Source organism: Chionomys nivalis, chromosome 13 (assembly GCF_950005125.1).
Source record: "Chionomys nivalis chromosome 13, mChiNiv1.1, whole genome shotgun sequence".
Classification (NCBI taxonomy): domain Eukaryota; kingdom Metazoa; phylum Chordata; class Mammalia; order Rodentia; family Cricetidae; genus Chionomys; species Chionomys nivalis.
This window is the reverse complement of record NC_080098.1, coordinates 5,113,194-5,134,847: the sequence shown is the minus strand read 5'-3', so window position 1 is coordinate 5,134,847 and position 21,654 is coordinate 5,113,194. Positions and strand designations below refer to the sequence as shown.

The 21,654-nt window shown below is 41.0% G+C and overlaps 1 protein-coding gene across 3 annotated transcripts in view; it reads right to left on the bottom strand.

Annotated features, from left to right (window-relative positions):
- Positions 1 to 21,654, bottom strand: part of LOC130885799 (outer dynein arm-docking complex subunit 2) — a 170,453-nt gene that overhangs the window by 20,517 nt on the left and 128,282 nt on the right. For 2 of the 3 annotated variants that reach the window (XM_057787580.1, XM_057787581.1), the window contains 2 exons: positions 19,040 to 19,228; positions 17,020 to 17,241 (listed from right to left, as the gene is read on the bottom strand). In XM_057787580.1, the coding sequence (XP_057643563.1) occupies positions 17,020 to 17,241; positions 19,040 to 19,228 (411 nt within the window). Of the gene's footprint in view, positions 1 to 17,019; positions 17,242 to 19,039; positions 19,229 to 21,654 lie in introns of those variants that run through there. The other variant, XM_057787582.1, reaches the window with a different exon arrangement.

Genomic DNA, 21,654 nt, shown 5'->3' with positions numbered 1-21,654 from the left:
CGTTTTCATCTCAATGCTAGGTCTTTAAGATTTCATTTTAAGATATCTTGAGAGCAAGCCACTGATATTGTTAAAAAGTGCTCTCTGTGTATAGAACTTTTAACTGTTCCCCATTTGGGAGTTAATCCTCATGGGCTTGCTCCTAATCATTTATGGCAAATGGATGTCACCCATGTTCCTTCTTTTGGGCGCATGCAATATGTTCACGTAACCGTGGACACATATTCTCATCTCATTTTTGCCTCAGCTCATACAGGAGAAAGATTATGGGATGTTAGAAGTCATTGTCTCTAGGCTTTTGCCTACATGGGAGTTCCTAAAACTGTAAAAACTGATAATGGACCAGCCTATACTAGCACTGGCTTTGCTAAATTTTGCTCTGAGTTTTCAATTTCTCATAAAATGAGAATACCTTATTGTTGTTTTTTCTGCAAGGTTGGAAAGGAAACACGAGACGCACGGGTCCCACGTGGGTAAACTTTAATGGGGGGGTTACAACAGGTGAGGGACGAAGGTCAAGAGACGAAAAGGGGCGAATTATGGCGTCCCCGTTTTTTAAGGGGGGGGATCCAGGTGCGTCTGGGAGAAAATGTCCTGTGCATGCGTTTCTTTCCATTGAGCTGGGATTTGTAGTCCAGTGGGATGCTGTAGTCTCTTTTGCTTCTGGGAATTGTAGTCCAATGATCCTTCTGCCCAAGTGCGGCCTTGTCTCCAAAAGGAACAACACTTATAATCCTCAAGGACAAGCTATAGTGGAGCGAGCATATGGTACGCTCAAAGCCTATTTGCATAAAACAAAAAAGGGGGAATATAGTTCCACCCCCAGAGACCATTTGTCTTTTATTTTATACATTTTAAATTTTTGACTGTTGATGCTCAATCTCATACTGCTGCTGACCAGCACTGGCGGCCAGATTCTTCCGGGATGCCTCACGTCAAACGGAAGAATCTAGCAGACGGCACCTGGTATGGTCCAGATCCTGTACTGGTGTGGGGAAGAGGGGATGTTTGTGTTTTCCCGCAGGATGCTGACAATCCCCTATGGGTACCTGAGCGGCTGGTGCGTGACATGGATTTTCCTGTCCAGAAGCCTGAAGACAGGACAGAGCCAAGAGATCAAGGAGATTCTGGCTTGTCAACTGAAGAGTTGCGGGATTCCTGAGGAGCTGGCTGTGGTGGTCCGAGGGCCAAGGATTGTTCCTCTACCCATCTACCCATCTCATGATATTGGCAGCCATTGCTGTTGCTGCCAGAGCAGCTAGAGCTGCTGGATTTTTCATTTGTCAGTCAGTTGCTTCCTGCTAGCACAAAGGATACCCTCTCAGGGCAGGTTGCAAATGCCTTGGCCATTCAAATTGAGCTAAATTTGCAAATGAATATTGCAGTTAATTTTGCTCTTGGTTGTGGTTAAAGACCACTGCTATATATTACACTAATATTCACAGACTCTGGGATATACAATTTACAAATTGGCTCTTGAGATTATTCTAGTTAGCTATACCAGGGTTCCTTTCACCAGCACTGAGACCTTACTTAAAGGGCTCCATTTTGGGCAGACTTATTGAGGACTGAGCAGGCACAGTCTCCTAAGGAATGCTTATATGTGCTGGAGCATCACGCCAGAGCCTAAGGCAAGCTCAGGTCAATGTTGCCATGTGGCAAGTCCTCTTAGCTATTGACCCAGAGAATCTTTCAGCACTAATCTGGCTGAACTCGGTGATGGATGACTAGTGAGCCAATGACGGGAAAGGTTTTTGGGGGGCTGCCCCAACCTAAGACAGGAAATGTGTTTTGACCTGGATGCTTTCCCATGACGGGTAAGGGGTATTGCCTGACATCCAATGCCACCCAAGACAGGCCTAGTCATATATTTTATATAAAAGGGGGACCTGTAGGGCCCGGGTCTGCCCTTGTTCCTGGCGTGCATTTGCAGGTACAGTTTCTGGTCAGCTAACTAAGCATCCTGTTTGTTTCTATGCTCTCCTTGCCCTGCCTGGTGATTAGCTGCAGGACTTTGACTCCATTGTTAATATGGTAATTTCTACCTGCCTGGGCAGGGGTCCTTGTGCAGCAGCTAGATACTTAAGGACTTCCCCAAGTCTGAATAAACGGCATTCGGCTGATCTCCTTTTGAATGACCCTGGTCTCTTTGTGTGTTCTTTCAATCTCCAGGCCCTAACCTGACTCACATAAAGTACAGTGGCGCACAAACTGTACCGAGGGTTTAACACAGAATCAGGTGTTACAATGAATGAATAAGTTAAGAGGGGCCTTGCACTAACTCTGCATAAGACAATGGACTGATGTTACTTGCTGTGTCCATAATGTGATTTGTTCTGTAGAAGTACATTTTCTAGAAGCTTGGGGATGTTAAGAAGTGGGCCAGTGAGAAGTCATTGACTGTGATACTCTCACAAGGAATACCCAGCCCTCACGGACTTAATTCTTGCAAGAGGATTTTTATAAAACTTCATGACTAGCCCTTCCCACACTCCAGCCCCAGTGCCACCATACTGTCTCCTTGCATGCACCACAATGTCTTCTTCTAAGCAAAATCAATGAACCTGATCTTAAACTTTACTTTCCAAAACAGAGGCAAAAAAAAAAAAAAAACAACTTTTTTTTCATCCTGAATCATTCAGCGTCAGGCATTTTCCTATGGCAATGAAAAATGGACTGCTACATTACTTAATTCAGGCTCTTGGAGAATGTTTGAGCTCACAAACTGCCCACTGAACAGATTTCTGAGAGTTATATTAAAGGAACTGAGGGAGTAGCTCAAGGACCAAGAGGTATGTTCATGCAGAGGGATGATTTCTTGTCAATACAGCATCCTTTCTGCAAAGCAGCATCAGGAAGGAATCTCACATGCCCACCTTCAGTGCCCTCTGACCCCTAACCTTCCCCCGATGATGCTGTCAGATGATATAGCTACTTCACACATCTTAGACAACTATCACTACCTCCTTCAGCTGAGACAATAGTTTTCATGAGCTTTTCCACTTTTACTTCTGTGACTACAAAAATAAAACGAGAAATGCCAGGGGCATTCTGGCACCGGGCCATTTAAGAAACATATTCTTGGAAATCTATTTTCACAGAAATCTGGTCAGGTTTCCTACAGTCAGGAAAAGGTGGACCAGTAAAACCACTGCCACTCAAAGCCATTAGAGTTCAATGGCTTAGCTTACTTCTCATAAATTGTGTAAGGGACAAACAGACCAGGCCATCACACTAAACGCTGGTTTTCATTGTGGGGAAAGGAGTGTCAGGATCCTCTGCTAGTTATTTTTCTCCTTAGAGATTCCAAATTTAAAGCTGGTCTACAGACACTAACAAAAACTTTGGAAATATTTTGCTTGCTATTATTTATAGGTAAACGGAATTGTAGTACACACTGTAACTCAGTGGAATAAACAAGTCCATCAGGGCAAGCCTTTGTGCTTCGTCACTCTTTAAAGCATTTATTATATTTGTTTTGTGTGTGTGTGATAGAGAGTGTGTGTGTGTGTGTGTGCATGTGTGATTGTTCACACATGTACTATGTAATGCACACAAGTGAGTCTCAGAGAACAACTTGAGGTTGTCATTTCTCTCCTACTGTGTGGACCCTGGGGATTGAACTCAGGTCATCAGACTTAGCAGCCAGCACTTTTACCTGCTGAGCCATCTCACTGACCCATGTTCAATTACTCTTAAGCCTAGCATATATTTGTTTCCACTTACGTTTGTGGAAGTCAGAATTAATTTGATTCCTCAAGTGAAATCTTTGTTTCGCACCTGTACTCTTATATTTGTGCCCAAAGACTTTTCAAAAGGAAACATCTTACACCACAGCAACAGGCCGAGAATACAGATGACAAAGTTCCTGAATATCCCACCAAGAGTATTTTAGTTTTTTAAATAATAAAACCTGACTGATCCTGAAAAAAGGTGGAAAGAAGGAGTCTTAGATGGGACTGCTAATGCATGCATATTTCTGACACACTAAAGACTCCAAGGTGCTAATTCAAGCCCTGTTTACTTTTGGTATATAAAAGGATTGCTGTGTTTGAGGGAAAACAGAAGCTATTTTCTCAGTTCTAAAAGCTGCTTATTCATGAAGCCTGGAACGCCATCACTATTGGTAGTAAATCTTACGTTCAGCATCTGTGGCTAGCTTTTTATTGGAGAAAACTGTTTTGGGTCAGTGGAGGGCCAGAATAATGAGCTGGCCTCCTGCCTTCATGCACCGGGCCCAGAAGCAGCCAATTACTAAAGTGAAAGTGTTTGTTCTTACAATGTTTTTTAAAGTGAAAAATAACACTTGTGGGGGCATTTTGGAGGTTTCTAAGGAAGAGGATACTCCTCACAAGCTCAAAGACAGACGCACTGTGTAGGCAGGTCATGTGCAGCTGTCAGTATTGCTCTGTGGTTTAGCATAAGGGCCAGGCTGTGAGGAAAGGACAAGGCCAACATTCCTGAAAACTAGATAAGAACAGAAGCAAAATGGTGATAGGAAATGGAACTTCCTTCTTCGTTACTTCTGAGGGATTTCTCAGCTTGCTGACTTCCTGATTGGTCAATGTAATTGACAGGGTGCCCTCCCCTGAAAGACAGCTATAAGCTTGTTCTCCTGCACCTTCTGCATAGGTTTTGACCATCCCGAATAGTCTCTCCTTGTGGGGAGTGATGCTTTCTTCAGAGCTGGCTGAGATTTTATTTTCTTGAATTGGGTCATTTATTATCTAAAACAGTAACAAAAACCTGTCCGTCCATGGGTCACAGCTACCACTGACTAGTGTTGATGGACACATAGCTCAGGAGGATCCTGTCTGACACACACCGGCATCGTCTTACAAAATCCTGAGCCGAATACCCAAACCTACTAAATTTGAGGCATCCTGGACTGCAGTTCAGATGAGATCGGTTTCCCCGCACCATCATTTTCCTCGACTTGTGATTAAAAACTCTGCTGCAGCCCAGCATTCCTAGCTGTGGTAACATGATGATGTTAAGAAGGAGAACAGCTCTCCAACACAAAATCATATTTTCATGGAATCCAATATTTTCAGGCCAGAATTTTTTCCTTAGCTGGCAGTGATTCTGGAACAGCCTTATTATGTGTAAGTAACAGCCCCTGAAAACACAACCTCAGCACAGAGACTGAGCATCAGACCCTGGCTTCACTGCCTGAGAAGTGGTTTACACAACTCTAATGAAGTGGTTTGTTTTTGTAAAGCCTTCAGTAGTTTCTTCTAAAATGAACAGAAATAAATGATTTCTACATTCCTCCTATGGAGTTTTTTTTAATGCAATCTGGTGGACTGAATTCATTCACTGTTGGAGAGCCGGGAATGAAACCCAGGGCCACGCTGGGTAATTGTCCTTCCTCTGGGGCTCTACCAGCTCCGAGCTCTGACTGATGATGTCTTTAGCACTTTTAGTCACTACTGGGGGACACAAAGCTTTCTTAGCTTGGTGTGATTGACAGATAATCTGCAGGCTTCAGCTGAGTCTGTAGCCAACAGTGATGGATGTGAAAGAGCATCTAACCTGTGAGGTCTGAAACCCCTACAGCAACAAGTGAGTATTTTGAAAGCAGGTTTATACACAAAATAAAGACTGAGTAGCATAGATTTAAAGAGTGAAGGGGTATCTTTTCTTACAGTTTAGGTTGAGGATAAAATAGCATGTCTCATAGAATCACAAAGAGCAAAAAGAGGAGGAAGAAGGAGGAGGAAGAAAAGAAAGAGGTTTATTATTAAAATCTAGGCTTGGAGTATTCTCAATACAAATTATAATCACCTTTCATATTTTATAATTTATACCAAGTTAGCTTATGAATCTTGTCATATAAAAGAGTTCTTTAGTAAAAAATAAAATAATAAATCTAGCCAAAGCTGTCAGCAAGAATCTGTCATCTTAACAAAAAGTTAGAACATTCTGGAAGTAAAATATTAGGTAAAATACTGTCTGTGCAACAGTCTCATGAAAACTCTAAAACCTTCCAGCTCATGCACAATAGAAGATGGAGAATGTCTCTGACACTTGGTCTAAGGATTCAGATCCCATGGATTCAGATTCCCACTCAGGAGAAATGGCCTTGATGCTCTGTGTGTCTCTCCCACTGTCCAGTGTTGAAAAGTATTTTGTAAAGTATCATGCTTCTCTTTTCCACAGTTGACTGGACAAGGAGTGAATAGCTTACCTAAAGTGGACCAATCAGAGTCTCTCTTTTGAGAATTTTGAATTACCCATAGAAACAGCCACTTCAGGTGGACAATGAGAGAAAGCCAATCAGGAGAGAAATAATAAAATGGGTCAGGTATGAAAGGGGAGGAAGGACAGGTATGAAAAGCTGCTGGAAGCCTTTCAAGTCCCTTTCCCAGCGCCTTCCTAGGGCTCTGTAGCTTCCTGCCCATGAAAATTCTCCTCAATTCCTAAGCTTCTCTGAGTTATTTGTATTGCTTGCAGTACAGATCTTGCTCTGTATAAATGGAACTTCAACTATATCTCTAATTTTTTTCTTTTTGGTTTGTTACTGTTTCTACACTTTTCATTTTGTTTTGTTTCCTTTTATTGTTGTTTTTGTTTTTGATTTTTGGTGGAGGCAGTGGAGTGTGCATGCATGCCACAGCTTGAATATGGCAACTGAGGCTGAACTCTTGTCATTAGTCTTGGCGGCAAGAGCCTTTACCACATGAGCCATCTTAAAGGCCCTCATTTTTGTTTCTGAAACAGGGTCATGTTAAATAGTTTTGGCTGGCTTGGAAATCATTATACAAGACAAGGCTGACCCTGAACATGGAGCACGCTGCCAGCTAAGTCTCCTGTGTGCTGTGGTTGTAGATGCACAGCTGCACGCTCAGCTACAGTCCTCAATCTCTAAAGTGGAGAGTATGCCTGTGTCACGAGGGTAGTGGAGATCGAACGAGACAAGAACGAAACACTTAGACCAACCTCTGTGATGACTGATCGCGACTCTTTCAAAGATAGATTATTCTGAAACATGCATTGTAGCATACAGATACCAACCATTAAGTATTTGGTGGTCAAAGGAAAGCATCAAATTTCCTCATGATTAAGCCTAACATTCTAATGTTTTCTAATTATTCATCAAACGAATAATTTGTGACTTAAAGTTCTTTCCTAAAATATAGACTTGCTAGTGAGTATTAGCTCTGTGGTTATTTTCCTCTGTGCAGTGGAAACTGTTTAAAAGACCTTACTATTGAGTGGAGAATCATTTCTTGTTGTATCCTAGGAACTAGCTGAAAGGAAGATGAAGACTGTTTGCCCAAGTTTGTCTCTTAGTGATATTAGGACCCCCAAAGTTTTCTCAAAGTTGTGACTCTTCCTTCTGTAAAAGTGTTTACCTTTTCTCTTGTCTACACCGTTAGTCGGTATTGTTATAGAAGGCGCATGCGTCTGTGTCTTTCTCCACGGTGTGTAACACAGACACCCCAGTTGCTCCACACAAGCCCCCAGAGAAATCACATCTAAGACAAGACAGTTCTGGGAGAGGAGCCTCGGTGTCTCCGGGACCCTTTCCGGCTGTTGTTCCCTCAGCACTGAAGTACTCACGCTTAGAGGGAAGAGGGTCTCACAAAGACCAAGAAGTTACAGAGTTCACAGACCCTGCCCCAAGGTTAGGAAAACAATTGCAAGGAGCCCAGAGCCCTAGATGGGTGGGGCTCTCAGATGATGCACTGCAAACACCAAACTGGTTCACCAACTTAGACTTGGTAGAATCCTTTCTTGGTCTCATCAGTGCACTGTTGGGGGGAGGAGGGGTAATAGCCTTTTTTCCCACATCTCCCCAGGAAAATCACACAACCCTCAAGCCTATTTATATCACCTTATTCTCATACAGTGAGAGGGCATCAATCTCCTGAGTGGACCTGCTTCATTCCCCTCATCCCTGGGATCTGTTCTCTGAAAACACAAGAGGATTGCATCCCTGCTGTGATGTTGACATTTAGGTGGCCTTGAAGTCCCCCGTATAACTGGGCTCCTGTCTACTTCTTTATTCACTCATTTAGTCTGAAATACTCTTGATAGAGCCCAGTGATAGGCTCTGGTCATGAGGCTCTGTGGTGGGGCACAATGATGGGGCACCTTCTACAACACAAAAGCTCATCTGTACTCCATTCTTCAGGGAGTGATCGGTTTGTAACCACCAGAGACAATTTGTTTAAGTTAAACTTTCTCCTGTGACACAGACACAGACACACACAGACACACAGACACACACACACACACACACCAGGTACATTGATAGGCCCTTCTAATACTAGTTGCTTTGGAAGTTGAGACAAGTTTGAGGTTAGCTTTGGCAAACAGGGTAAGATTCTTTAAAAAATAGTAAAGTAAATGAAGGAAGAAAGGACAATAAATTGTAAGAGGACTATTCTGCTCATCACATAAGCTAAAACCAAGAACTAAAACTTTAAACTAATTTTTTTTTGTTATTTTTCAGACAAACGGTAATTAGGAAGTCAGAGCAAAATCTGTCTTTTTGATTAGTATTTCTATGAAGAACAATGACAGAAATTAATTCAAAGTCAGTTTTATCCTTTTTGCCAGATAGTTCTTATCATCAAGATGCATGTTCAGCTTAGATGTCAACTGGGAGTGTCATTCCTTAGCAGAGTCAGATACCTTGTTTTTTGAGTAAGGGTCTCTCACTAGAACTTGGGGCTCGCACAGGTGCCTCCGCTGGTTAGTCAGCTTCAGGTCTTTCCTTGGTGCCACCATGCCCAGGATATTTTTCTCATGGGTGTCGTGGATTTAACTAAGATCTTCTTGCCTATGCAGCCAACACGTTACTGAATAGAACTCTCAAGTAGCTAAGTGGTTATTCTTGACACCAAATAGTAAGTAGTGTATTTTCTTCTGGTTTCAGTAAAGTTGTAGCCAGACCCCATTCTGAAGTAGACCTGCTCTTAAGGCACTCGGCTGTATTCTGTCCTCTGAAGGATAGAATAAACAGGAAACTGAAGAGCACATAAAACTGTCTGTAAGAAAAATTTCTGTAGGGACCAGAGGTGTAGTTCAGTGGAAGACTGCTTGACTAACATGTTCAAGGTCCTGGGTTCAATTACCAACATCTAGAAAGACAGATGGGTGGAAAGAAGGAAGGAAGGAGGGAAGGAAGGCAAGGGAAGAACCTATAAAGCCATGGATCATGTTTGAATAGATAAACATGAAATAGTTGTCCCCAAAGTAATTATCTATTGTGAAGTCTTTAAATTTAAATAATAATGAGAGAGAAAATCAAGTCAGTTAACTAAAATTCTGAAAAAGCAATATTATTTATCTGAATTCTAATTTGAGCTCTCATTTGGCATGAAATTACGGAGTAAAAAAAATCACTTAATTACTAAAACTAATTATACCTATGCTTCTTGACTGCGGCTCTGCTTCTGGGTGTATGCCCAGCACTAGTTGGTCATCGCATTCCACTACAGGCATGCCAAGAGTGTTCCTGGAAGCACACTTACTTCCACTCTTGTGACTTGTGCAAAAGTGTATAAAAGTTACTCACTAGCAAATTCCTCAGAATGTTGAATCCTTATTAGAAGAAGTTGTAAACAGTGAGTGTGGTTATGTTCAAGGTAACACGTTATATATTCTTTAGAATAAAGTAGAGATGATATCTAAGATAAATTTAAATAAATTTTTTGGAACAAATTAGAAACCAGTGCTTATCCTAACAGCAAGAGATATGGCAAGCATAGGCAAAACCCTAAAGCTTTTGGTACTAGCATGTAATCTGAGGGATGGGGTGAGGTTGTTACAGAATGAAAAGTCAGACTGCACTGGGAATAAGTAATCATGTAATTATCAAGCATGTATCCCTTTAGTTAAGAATGCCTGAAAGAAACTCAGTGGAAGACATGATGAAAGCCATCTGATGTATTAACACTTCTCGGGAGGACAAGCTAGAGATACAAACAGGGTATGATAGTGTGCGGGTGGTTGTTATAAACACGAATCTTGATAGAACTTGTCATTTATTACCATCCAACCCAAAATCCATACTTCTTCTCCCTGTTTTTTGATATCAAAGTGGAATGATATAGAAAAAATAGAAAAGAATCCAGTGCAACAGTTTAAAAAAATAGGTTGAAACCATTCATTATGACAACAAAGTGTTGGAATAAAATGGAAACCACCTATCAACATACAGTTCTGTGCATGAAAATTCCAAAGGTTAGAAAAAGACCACCTAAAGCACTGATAATGAATAGTGGAGAAGCCATGCTAGTAACCCATATGTGCATTGCCTGCACAATATGTGACTGTAGTGGGTGCTGTAGTGTGGTACCCAGAAAAACAGAGGAAAGAGCAGCTGCCTGGCAGAAAGTGGTTGTGTCTGAATTTGTTCTTACTAAGAGGTAGCTGGAGAGCTTGGCACTGAAAATTAGAGTTTAAAAGAGGAGTAATTATTTAAGAAGATTAATAATCTAATTGTGGACAAGCTCATAAAAAATTCTAGGCCATTACAAGAAAGTAATGTTTCTGTGAGATATGAAGAAATATGTCAATAACACCAGAAAAAGAAAGTTGACTTTACTGAATCAAAGTCTATGGGACTCGTCTAATAGGAAGGTTTGGAAAATCATATGGAATAGTGAAGGAGCACTTAGAGAAATCAATGATCACACTTTCTTCTTTTAAACTAGAATTTTTTAAAAAATTATTTAATATAAAAAGTCTGGTAAATATATGGAATTTAATTTAGTGGTACACATATAAGTCAACTTTCATATATTCAAGTCAATTTTGTGGAAAAAAATTGATATGTGTGAGTGTGGATTTCTGATCTCCAGCCATGGAAGGAACACTTAGTGTAGATACATAACCTTGTCTAGAGTTGTGTAAAGGACAGGCTCTCTTGAGTCTAGTGTTGCTCCAACTTTGGCTGCATATGGCTCCTCTGGGAACCCCATGTAAGTGTTGATTTCAATCTGTCAGGCGAGTGGGGCTGAGAATCTACGCATCTAACAAGCACGCAGGTGAGATTGTTGCATGCTGTCGTGAACCCATAATGAACAGCACGGACGTGGCAACATTTCTCTGCAGTCCTTGGCCGTCTGAGCAACAGCAGGGGGCTAATGCAGGGAGAACCCATGCCAGTTGCCTCCAAGCAACAGTGGCCTTGTCCACCAAATATCCATTGTGTTTTCCTGTCCCCAGGATAACAGGGCAAATGTTGTAGAAGACCATCAGATAGCATTACACCCATCTCCCTTTAAAGCCTTTCAAAGGTAATATGAGTCAGACTGACAGGGGATGTAGCACCCTGTTCCAGAGCCTATCTGTTCCTATTTTTAGCTTTGAAGAGAGCATTTTTAAGTAGCATGCTCTACTTATTTACATTTTATAAGGAACAAATAATACAATAGCCTAAAATGACTGTACACACAGATACTAGAAGCCAAGTTCTTCAACTTCCTACCTACCCTAAGTCCATGTGTACATTCTTGATATCACACACTGGGACATTCTTTTTTTTTTTTTTTTTTTGGTTTTTTGAGACAGGGTTTCTCTGTGGCTTTGGAGCCTGTCCTGGAACTAGCTCTTGTAGACCAGGCTGATCTCGAACTCACAGAGATCCACCTGCCTCTGCCTCCCAAGTGCTGGGATTAAGGGTGTGCGCCACCACCACCCAGCACACTGGGACATTCTAAATACATAATCAATCCTTACTGTATGAATTCAGCTTTTTCTTCAGAAGATTTATACTCTCTGGGCTCCTCTGTTTCCTTTGAAGAACAGTTTCTCTTTCCCTGTGCTCAACATGGTGGGGTGACTTATGGAGAAGCTGGTCTAGTTTTCTTGACACTGAAATTCCTGTGGGTTAGTAAGCAACCTATATGCACTTTTTCTCTTTTTTAGCAAGCTCCATATTGCTTCCAGGCAAGTAAGGCTGTTGACCACATTGTGAGAAACGCTGACATACTGAGCCACAGAACACAACCTACACATATTTGCGGACAATGTTCTAATTATAATAAGAATATCATGTGTGTTCTCAATCCTAACAAGTTACATGGCTTTAAAAATTGATGCTGTTGCTCATGTTATGCTGAGACAGTGAGGGTGGGTTTAATACTCGCTTTTCCAGTTGAAACTTAGATTTTTAAATTTATTTCTTTCATTTGATTAAGAATTTTTCTGTTTTAAAAATATATATAATTCATGAATTTGTGGTAGCTGACAGAGTAGGCTCTTGGTTAGAGGTGCTTGTAAAAGTTAAAAACAACATTTCTCTGCCCTCCTAGAACTTTCTTCAAAACTGACCACACATTTGTATACAAAGCAAGTCTCAACAGATACAAGAAAGTTGCAGTAATAGCGTGCATTGTAGCTGAGCACCATGGATTCAAGCTGATATCCTGAGGCAGAAGCAGAATGTATATCCTGTTTAAGGTCAGCCTAGTCTACATAGAGGCCAAGTCCGAGCTACATAGAGACTTCATCTAAAAACAAACAAACAATGGGGTTGGAAAATGATACTAAACACCATCAAACTCTGACCTCTGTATGGATATCCATGGACTAGTAGACCCTTACATACCTGTGCACATGCATAGACCTCTCTCTCTCTGCCTCCCCTTCTTTACACACACACGGCAGGGGAAGAGGAGAGAGGGAGAAAGAGAGAACTCTTAATACTTGTAAGTACCTGGGTGAACGTGAAAATAAGTAGAGTAAGTCAGACAGAAAACACACCAAGGATACGGCTCCAGGGGCAGGGAGAGCCTGTGTGTGTGTGTGTGTGTGTGTGTGTGTATGTGTGTATGTGTGTGTGTGTGTGTGTAAGCTTATAGGAGTGCACACTTTAAACATATGAATGCTTCTGGCAATTATCCTTCAATCATGCTATAAAGATCTCTTAAAGTTAAAGAAGTGAAATAAGAAAAACATCTGATACAAACAGTATTAAATTTGAATATAATCTTACTGAACACTCGTAATAATCAAAGAGAAAATACAAATTGAACACATTTTAAAATAGAAAGAAAACACATTAATCAGAGAAATGTCTCCATGTGGTGTGTATTTACTAGACTGCCATTCCTACACTAGTGGACAATTCTTATGCTTTGGAATATCTGAAATATGGGGAAATGGTTTGGAATGATAATGTTTAACTAAGAGTTTTGATGGATACAAGATACACAGAGTCTATTAATCACATAGGCTCTGAGGATCCTTACATGAACTGTCTCTAAAGTCCTGGCACCTGGCTCATATAAAAGGTGTCGCTTTTCTTTCCCCATGGGGCAGCTTCTGGATGCTTTCTTCATGCTCCCTGGCCATCACATGACTAGAGTCTAGGAGGTAGCCAAGGTAACCCTTTTTGCTCTGTCCAAGTTGAATTGCTCCTTTCTCTGCCGACATGTGACATATTTCTGAATATTTTTTCTGCAATTTTTTTTTTCATTTTACTTTCCCCATGTTACAGCCACATAGCAGCTTTTGCTTGCCTGGGTACAACATTCATGAAAACAAATGACATGCCCCCATGGGAGAGACTCAATGCCTTCCATAGATGCTCACTGCCTTCAATTTGATGCCTTTTTTCTGAGGGGCTAGTGTTGTCCATTTCCTCTGCAATTTCTTATTCACCTCAAGATGAGACCACGCCCATTAGGAAGTAGCTATGAAGTATCTGACTTTCAATATGTTCAATCTAGTGTTCATCAGATGTCTGCATCCATAGCCGCAAGGTTGGAATGCTAGATACAAGGCCCTGAATCACAGAGGTCTGGCGGAGTGATTCTCATCCCATTATATTCAGGGCAGGGAGTCATTTGTAAATTTAAAAGATAACCAGGAAAGCCTCAGACACAGGATCATTTTTTAGCATAACTGAATTAGGAAATCTTTGTTGACATTTTTGACTGATTTGAAACCTAAAACCCTCTGAAACCCATTCATCCTTTGGTCCTAGAACTCCTGGGTAACCGGTTAACTTTTCAAGTTCTTTTTGACAGGTCCTCTTCTGAGTTTACATGTCCCGAAGGTGAGAATGAAACCACTCCCCACGCTTCTCTAAACTGAGTGGTGAAAATGGCGAGTATACCCTTATTCATGACCCCGGGCCTCCCCGAAGTGTGATGACACTTTCCTGGCCTCCTACTTACACCATCGGGTAAAGACAGTTTCAGCCACTCACCCAGCAAACCAAACCAAACCAAACCAAACCAAACCAAACCAAACCAAACCAAACCAGGAAAACAGCCAAGAATTGAACACAAGAATGAAGGAAGCTTAAGTGGGCATAAAGTAAATCAACAATAACCCCAGCTGCTACGTGTTTAACATGGCAACGTGGCATAGTTACCTCACGGACCTGAAACACCTCACTACACACCAGCGTTTTCTTGTCTTATTCATCTATTGGAATCCTCTTTATTACCACAGGGTCTGAATTCAACAGGAGGCTTTCCGTTACTGCTATGTCAAAGTAGCTCCTAAACTGTTTAATCTAGAAGCTCCCATGAAGCCACACCTATGGGCTACAAAGGCAAGTGGGGGGCATATCCTTCTCCTGAGGTTCTGTGAGGTCTGGTGCTCTGGGAAGGGTGGGAATGAAGAAAGGCCAACTTAGCTGGGCAGTCTACATCTGTTTTGATACCTTCCATATAAAGCCAGGCTTCTATCATCTTATGTTTGTATTTATTTGTGTGTGCGGTGTATGTGTAAGTTTTTATGGGTGTGTACACATGGACATCTGGGGTCACATACATGTGTACACACATGGAAGCCAAAAGTTAATGTCAGGTGTTTTCTTGTTGACCCTCCTCCTTGGATTTTGAGACAGGGTTTCTTCCTGACCCTAGAGCTCATCAATTTGACCAATAAGCCGGCTCAGGGATCTGCCCATTCCTACCTCCCCGGTGCTTGCACTCCACATCCAGCTTTTACATAGGTGCAATAGATTGGATTCAGGTCCTAATACTTTCATGGGAGGTACTTTACCAGCTGAACCATCTCCTCAGACACTTTGCTACTATTTAAGGTGAACTTATTGTTCTCCCCCTAACTCTGCTCTCTTCAGTTACCCTTTGGTAAAAATGCAAATATGAGACTTCTAGAAATCCCTGTGAATCTCTCAGGAAAGGCTCCAAGCCCACTGAGCCCAGCATATGTCTTTGCTGTCTCTTTCATGTCTTGTCATCATCATTTTCTGTCTTCTGTTGCTAACACACCTGCAGTGTACGGGTGTCTGAACACAGGGTCAGGACACATCCTTAAACCATCAGATGACTGACTGTCTTGATCTAATGTCTTGTGTCAGAAAGAAATCTTTGAGAGTTGTATCTGTGCATGCCATTGTGTTAATAGGCCCAGACGCCTTCCAAGACTACTCACTCTTATAGCTTCAGCTTTTAAAGCCTGTATACTTCTGCACCACGGGCAGCACAAGCTTTGCTCAGCTGCAGGACACATGACTGAAAACCAGGCATCTCTTCCTTCAAAGTGTGAATGCAGTCATATAAAGGGACAGCACTTATGTCAGCCTGAAGCCACCTGAGTTAGCATGCTGATTTCTTTTTATGATCTACTTTAAAAATGTGTTAGTCACAAAGTTGCTTTTTATGCCAGATCTTTTAATTTTTGCTTGAAAAAGCACATATATCTAATTGACATGCCATAAAACATATTTATAATGGAAATATTGGCACATTTAAATATAATTTGGGTTTAATGTCAAAAATATTAAGATCTCATTTTTTAACCATAGGAAGTTTGAAGGATAAATTAAAATAATCAACTGAAAATGGCAGCTGGTGTTTTAGAAGTATTATTCTTCATAAGATGTTTTGCACTGATACATCTAGATTTGATAGAGATGACTAACTAGAGGTTTCTCACTCTTGTCAAAATATTTCAAATGCAAATGCATCTGGTTGACAGAGACTCAGAATTAATGTGTCAAACAAAATTATGTTATGCAAGGGGACAAGTTACAAACAGAATATTTTTATTTTTTTATATAGGTCAGAGCAGTCTAAAAGATTTAATGTGTTTTATTTATTTATTTATTATTTATTTATGCTTCTTTGGGGGTGGTTGTTCTGGTTTTTGAGACTCTGTCTCACCACTTATCCCAGAGTATTCTCAAAATCGTGGTCCTCCTGCCTTAGCCTCCTCTCGAATGCTGGGTTTAGATGTGTGTCACACACCTGAGCACTCTCGCATGGATCAACATCAAAATGTTCAAATACATACGTATACTTCAAGTCTGTGTGAAAGTCTCTCATAAGTATATGTTGGCTAAAAGTATATAAAATCAGATGCAGAAACAAAACTAAACAATTTGTTTATCTTTGGATTAATCCTTTGTTAGGGTGGCAAAGCTGTTGAACCTTAGTCTAGACTAATTCCCGCCACTTCTCTTGCCATTCACGGATGACAGTGGATGTATCTGTCCTTATTATTTACTTAGGTGTTAGTGAAACTGTTTCATAGAGAATCACGAATGCTAATCAATGTTCATGGGTTATACACTGTCTAATCTAATTCAAATTCAGGAATGGTTCTTTTACTAAGACCCCAACACAGTTTCTGATTAAGGAAATTCCACCTCCACACATATTTATAATACAAATCATGATAAGCAGAGCTCAGATGTAGCTGTGACCTAATGAACAGTTTTGTATTCAAACGTCCCTTTTAGTAAAAGGCTGTATTATGGGATGTCATATGCATGGGCATGCTCTACTCTTTGTGTGTATGTGGTCAGAAGTTGATATTTCGTGAAGGCCTAAAGTCAACATTTCAGCTAGACTTACTCTTCATTGAGTGCCCAGGATCTGCCTGTCTCTACCCCCCAATTCCTCAGAGTACCACACCTGGCCTTGACATGGGTTTCTGGAGTCCAGACTCAGGTTTCCCTGCTGGAGCAGTTTGAAGCAAGCACTTTACTCACTGAGTCATCTCCCCAGCCCCCTTTCAGTAGAACAATGTTCTTACATATGCAAGCTTGCACTAGAGCACCAATTTCCAACCGCGTACCTTCACAGCGCCATTTTCGTGAATGGTGATGCAGTTATCAGCATCTTCTGAGAGCTGATACAAGGCCTGAGCTGTAGCTCGATGCACGTTGGTGTCATTCGATTTTAAGTAACGCACCAATGGAGCCACCGCTTTGTGCTCACCGAAGGCCACTCTGTTTCTTCCCCACATACAGCAGCTTGAGATAGCTTCTGCCAGGTGGCGCCTCAGCTTGTCGTTATTCTGCACAAGGGGAAGAAATGAGTGTGCACCACAGAGATTCCAGGAAGCTGAGTCCATGCCTATTACCCACTAAGATGCTAGGGAGTCAGCAGAAACACTCAGTGGCTATTTAGGAAGTACCTTGAAGGATCTAGAATTTGGGTTTTCTTTAATTTTTTTTTTTTTTTTTTTTGGTAAAGGGTATTATAATGTAGTTCTTAATGACCTTGAACTCGGTAGGTAACCTTATCTGGTCTCCAACTCAGAGATCTACCTTCCTCTGTCTCCTGAATCTTGGGGTTAAAGGGCCCAGCCTTCCTGAGTTGTATATGAGCTGCGTGTAAACAACACTATCAAAGATGAGACAGATGTCTAGTGTTGATCATTTGTTCCAGGAAGCTTGATTGCCCATAAGAAAACCTTACAAATCAGGACCAGTGAGAGACCAGTAGATAAATACTTGCCCCTGAGACTGACGACCTGAGTTCCATCCTGGCCCCTCATGGTGAAAGGTGTCATATAACCTCCATGTGTACGTCATGGCACATACACACATGCATACACAACACAGACATGTGCATACACAATAAAATGTAAAAGAACTTATGAATTATTGTTACTTAGTAATAAAACTATTTCTAGAATACTGGATACTCTTCAAGAACAAATTAATTTGATTGGGATGAGTGGATTAACTCTACTCCTTCAACCTATATTTATTACCCATTGCCCTTTTTTGGCATGTGCATGGCATACATGCACGTTTGCATCTGTATAGGTGTACATGTGTGTGCGGGCTGTGTACCTGGGGGCCAGAGGTGGACTTTGGGTGTTGTCTTTGGTCACTTTTGACTCTATAAATTGAGGTGGGCTCTTCACTTGAACCAGGTCTTACTTATTTTTGTTAGCCAGTTTGCCATATGCATGCCTTATCTCTGCTTCCTTTGCTCTGGGATTATAGACTGGCCAGTACATCCACCTGACATGTCTGTGGGCTGGAGATCTGAGCTCTAGTTCTCATACTTGAGTGGCAAGTGCTTTTTACCTGTAGAGACACCCCCAAAATATCACCTTAATTTCTGAACGGGAGAGGACAGGGCAGCCCATACAGTGGAATCCACTTGATTTTCTACTGTCCTTTATGCATTTTCTTTATGTAAACTTGGCTTTTACTTAGAATTACTTCATAGAGGAACAGCATAACTGAGTATATTGTGGTTTTTCCATTGTCCTGTTCTCTTGACACAGAGAACTTGACGTCCTCTGCATCTGACAGGTCCTCTTAGAAGCGCTGGGTGTCATACACTGACTGTCCTGCCAGTGACTGCATTTCTGTTTTGTCCTGCTGCTCTAGCTCTGCTCAAATAGATCCTCTGGGCATGGTGAGGTCACTGTCTCAAGGCCCTGCTCTAACTGGCACAGTTTTGAATAAATAGTATAGTACTGTTAAAGCCTTCTAGCTCGAGACTGTCACAGTCCAGGCCTCTAAACTGGTGAGGAACAACTACATGCTAAGAATGATGACAGCAACAGGGAAGATGACAGCTAGCATTTACATAGCAGCACTTATATTTGCCACAACTTTGCTTGCCAACAACAAATAATAAAAAAGGTTTTTATTTATCAGACTTTGCATGTTAATACTTTGTTTGTAATGTATGCCTTTGTGTCCATAAGTTTGGGGAAGCTCAATGAGTTTACTACAATCCTACACTTCATAAGCAATGGACACTAAACCTGGATTCAGATCTCTGGACTTCACTTTCCTTGTTTTTCACTGTGATTTGCGAGTACCCCGTGAAAACAAGATGCTACTTACTGTGTTGGCAAGTTTGGACAACAGAGGGACAACTCCATGGTCTGTGATGACAGCCAAGTTCTCCTGGTCTTTTGCTATGTTGGTGATAGCAGCACAGACACTTGCCAGGACCTCTTTATTATCTGACTTCAATAGATTGACCACAAGTTCCAAACCACCAACAAAGGAACGAACCATTTCTCCAGCGTCCTGGGAAAGAGAAACACCTTCCTTTAGGCTAGTTTATAAAAGGTAGAAATTAATAATAAGGCTGTTAGGTATATTTTAAGATAAAAGAAAAATTTAGTAGATTTCTGTATTTTCAAACTCTATACATATACGTGTATGTTTACATATATTGTAGTGAATATGTTCACAACAGGTATACACAGATTGGTTCGAATATTTACCGTAGGAGCTACTGGGAAGGTAACAAAAAGCAGCTGGTTTTTGTATCTGCAGGCAGTTATGTAAAGTCACTGCAAACATTGAAGTAGCAGTAGTGAGCCATGGCACATTGGGGGAAACACAGAGTTAGGTCCTGACAAATTCTGGGGACAATATATTTGTCAACAGATCAATATATAAGATTATTATGCATTTTTCAGTTTGAGCACACCTCAGCTTATATATTAAACCACCAGACTTATATGTATTTATTTATTTATTTATTTATTGGGGGTATGCTTGTCATATCACACTAGTGGTCAGAGGACAGCTTGCAGGGGTTGGTTCTCTCTTCCTACCATGTGGGTCCAGAGGATCTGACTTAGGGGTTAGACTTAGTAGTAAGTGCCTTTACCAGCTGAGTCATCATGATGGTATTTATATATAGGTATTATATATATTTTTATATATGTTTATATATATGGTATATACATATGTTATCACTATGGCCAACAGCACTATAATTCAAGTATAGAAGCTTGTCAAACACATATTTTCTCTGAAAACCACAGAAAAGCCTTCTTATGCCTATGAACCATAGGAACTGTGCCTGGGAACAGTTTAGCAGCAAAATAATAAACATGAAGCACAAAAATATGAAAAATGTGGTTCCACGTGGGCTCCCAAATGGTCCCATATTTCCAGTATGAGCTGAAAGAAAAATTCTGAGTGGCCTGTGTGAACTCCTCAGCCACAGCCAAGAATGCATCCAAAGCTCTGGACTCTGCACTTTCTGCACATCTCCTTGAATGACCACAAAAGGGCCTCAACAATGATCTGGGGTTACAAGGGGGCTTATATCAAGAATCTGTGAATGAAGCAGGTTGATATATATGTTGTGTGGCCATTGTGTTGAGATCATCTGGTGGGGGAATTAAACGTGCATTAAGAAATGACATGGTTTCAGCCAGGTAGGGTGGTGCAAACCTGTAGTGCCAGCATGGGGCTGAGGAAGGAGCGCTATAAATCTCATGAAAGCCTGACACAGGACCCTGTCTTTATGGGGGCCGGGTACAGCAATAGAAAAGGGAAGGGACAGACAGCACACCTAGAGCAGGAGGATAATGGCAGAGACTTTAAAAATGAGCAACATAAGGTTGGGGAGATGGCTCAGTGAATAAAGCACTATGAATAAAGTATAGGAGGCCAGGTCCTCAGAACCACATAAAAGGCAGGGGGCCTCAGCCTGTAACCACAGAGGATCCCAGGGCAAGTTGACTATTAGACCAGTAGACAGTAGAATTACTGAATGTAGGTTCAGGGTTAGGTTCTTCTTCCATAAATATGTTGTAGAACAATTGAGAAAAACACATGACTTCAACTTCAGGCTGCCCACATACATGCATACATATACCAGTGTACTCATGTATGTACATACGCACATGTCACACACACACACATATAAATACAAAAAATGATCAATATGACAAAACTGAAATCATTTTCAATAGGAGTTGATAATAACAAAGCCAGATGGAATGAAGAAAAACATTATGTGTTTACAGATGATAAGAATACACAGAAGAAGCAAGATTTACAAAACAAACTAGATGAGCAATATAACATTGTTATTTTACTTACTGTTGATGCTGTTAGTCTTTTGACAACATTGGGGATAGAAACCAGGACCTTGTGCGTGCTAGATATGCACTGAATCCCTGAACTACACCCTAGATCCTAGTCATATTACTAAAGGAACTGAATGAAAACCATAAAAGAAAAAGAAATTTGATTCACAACAATTCTTATATTTTGTGATTATCGAACAAAACAAGTTTTAAATAGAAATGAAAGATCTAAAATTAGGAATAAGATGGGCAGTGGTAGCACACACCTTTAATACCAGGACTTGGGAGGCAGAGGCAGGCAGATCTCTGTGAGTTTGGGGTCAGCCGGGTCTATAAGAGCTAGTTCCAGGACAGGCTCCAAAGCTACAGAGAAACCCTGTCTTAAATGAATAAATAAATAAATAAAATCAGGAAGGGAAGAAAGATCCATTTTGGAAATCAGACTGATTTAGTAGGAAAACATAAAAGAATAAAGACTTTATTCTTTAAATAGAAGACACAAATAAAATTAGCACAAAACTGCAGAAGAATGAACAGAGAAAACAGCACACAAATGAGAGCCCCAAAAGGAGCAAAACAGTAGAAAAGGAATTTAAAGTGTAATTTTAGAGAATTCTCTCC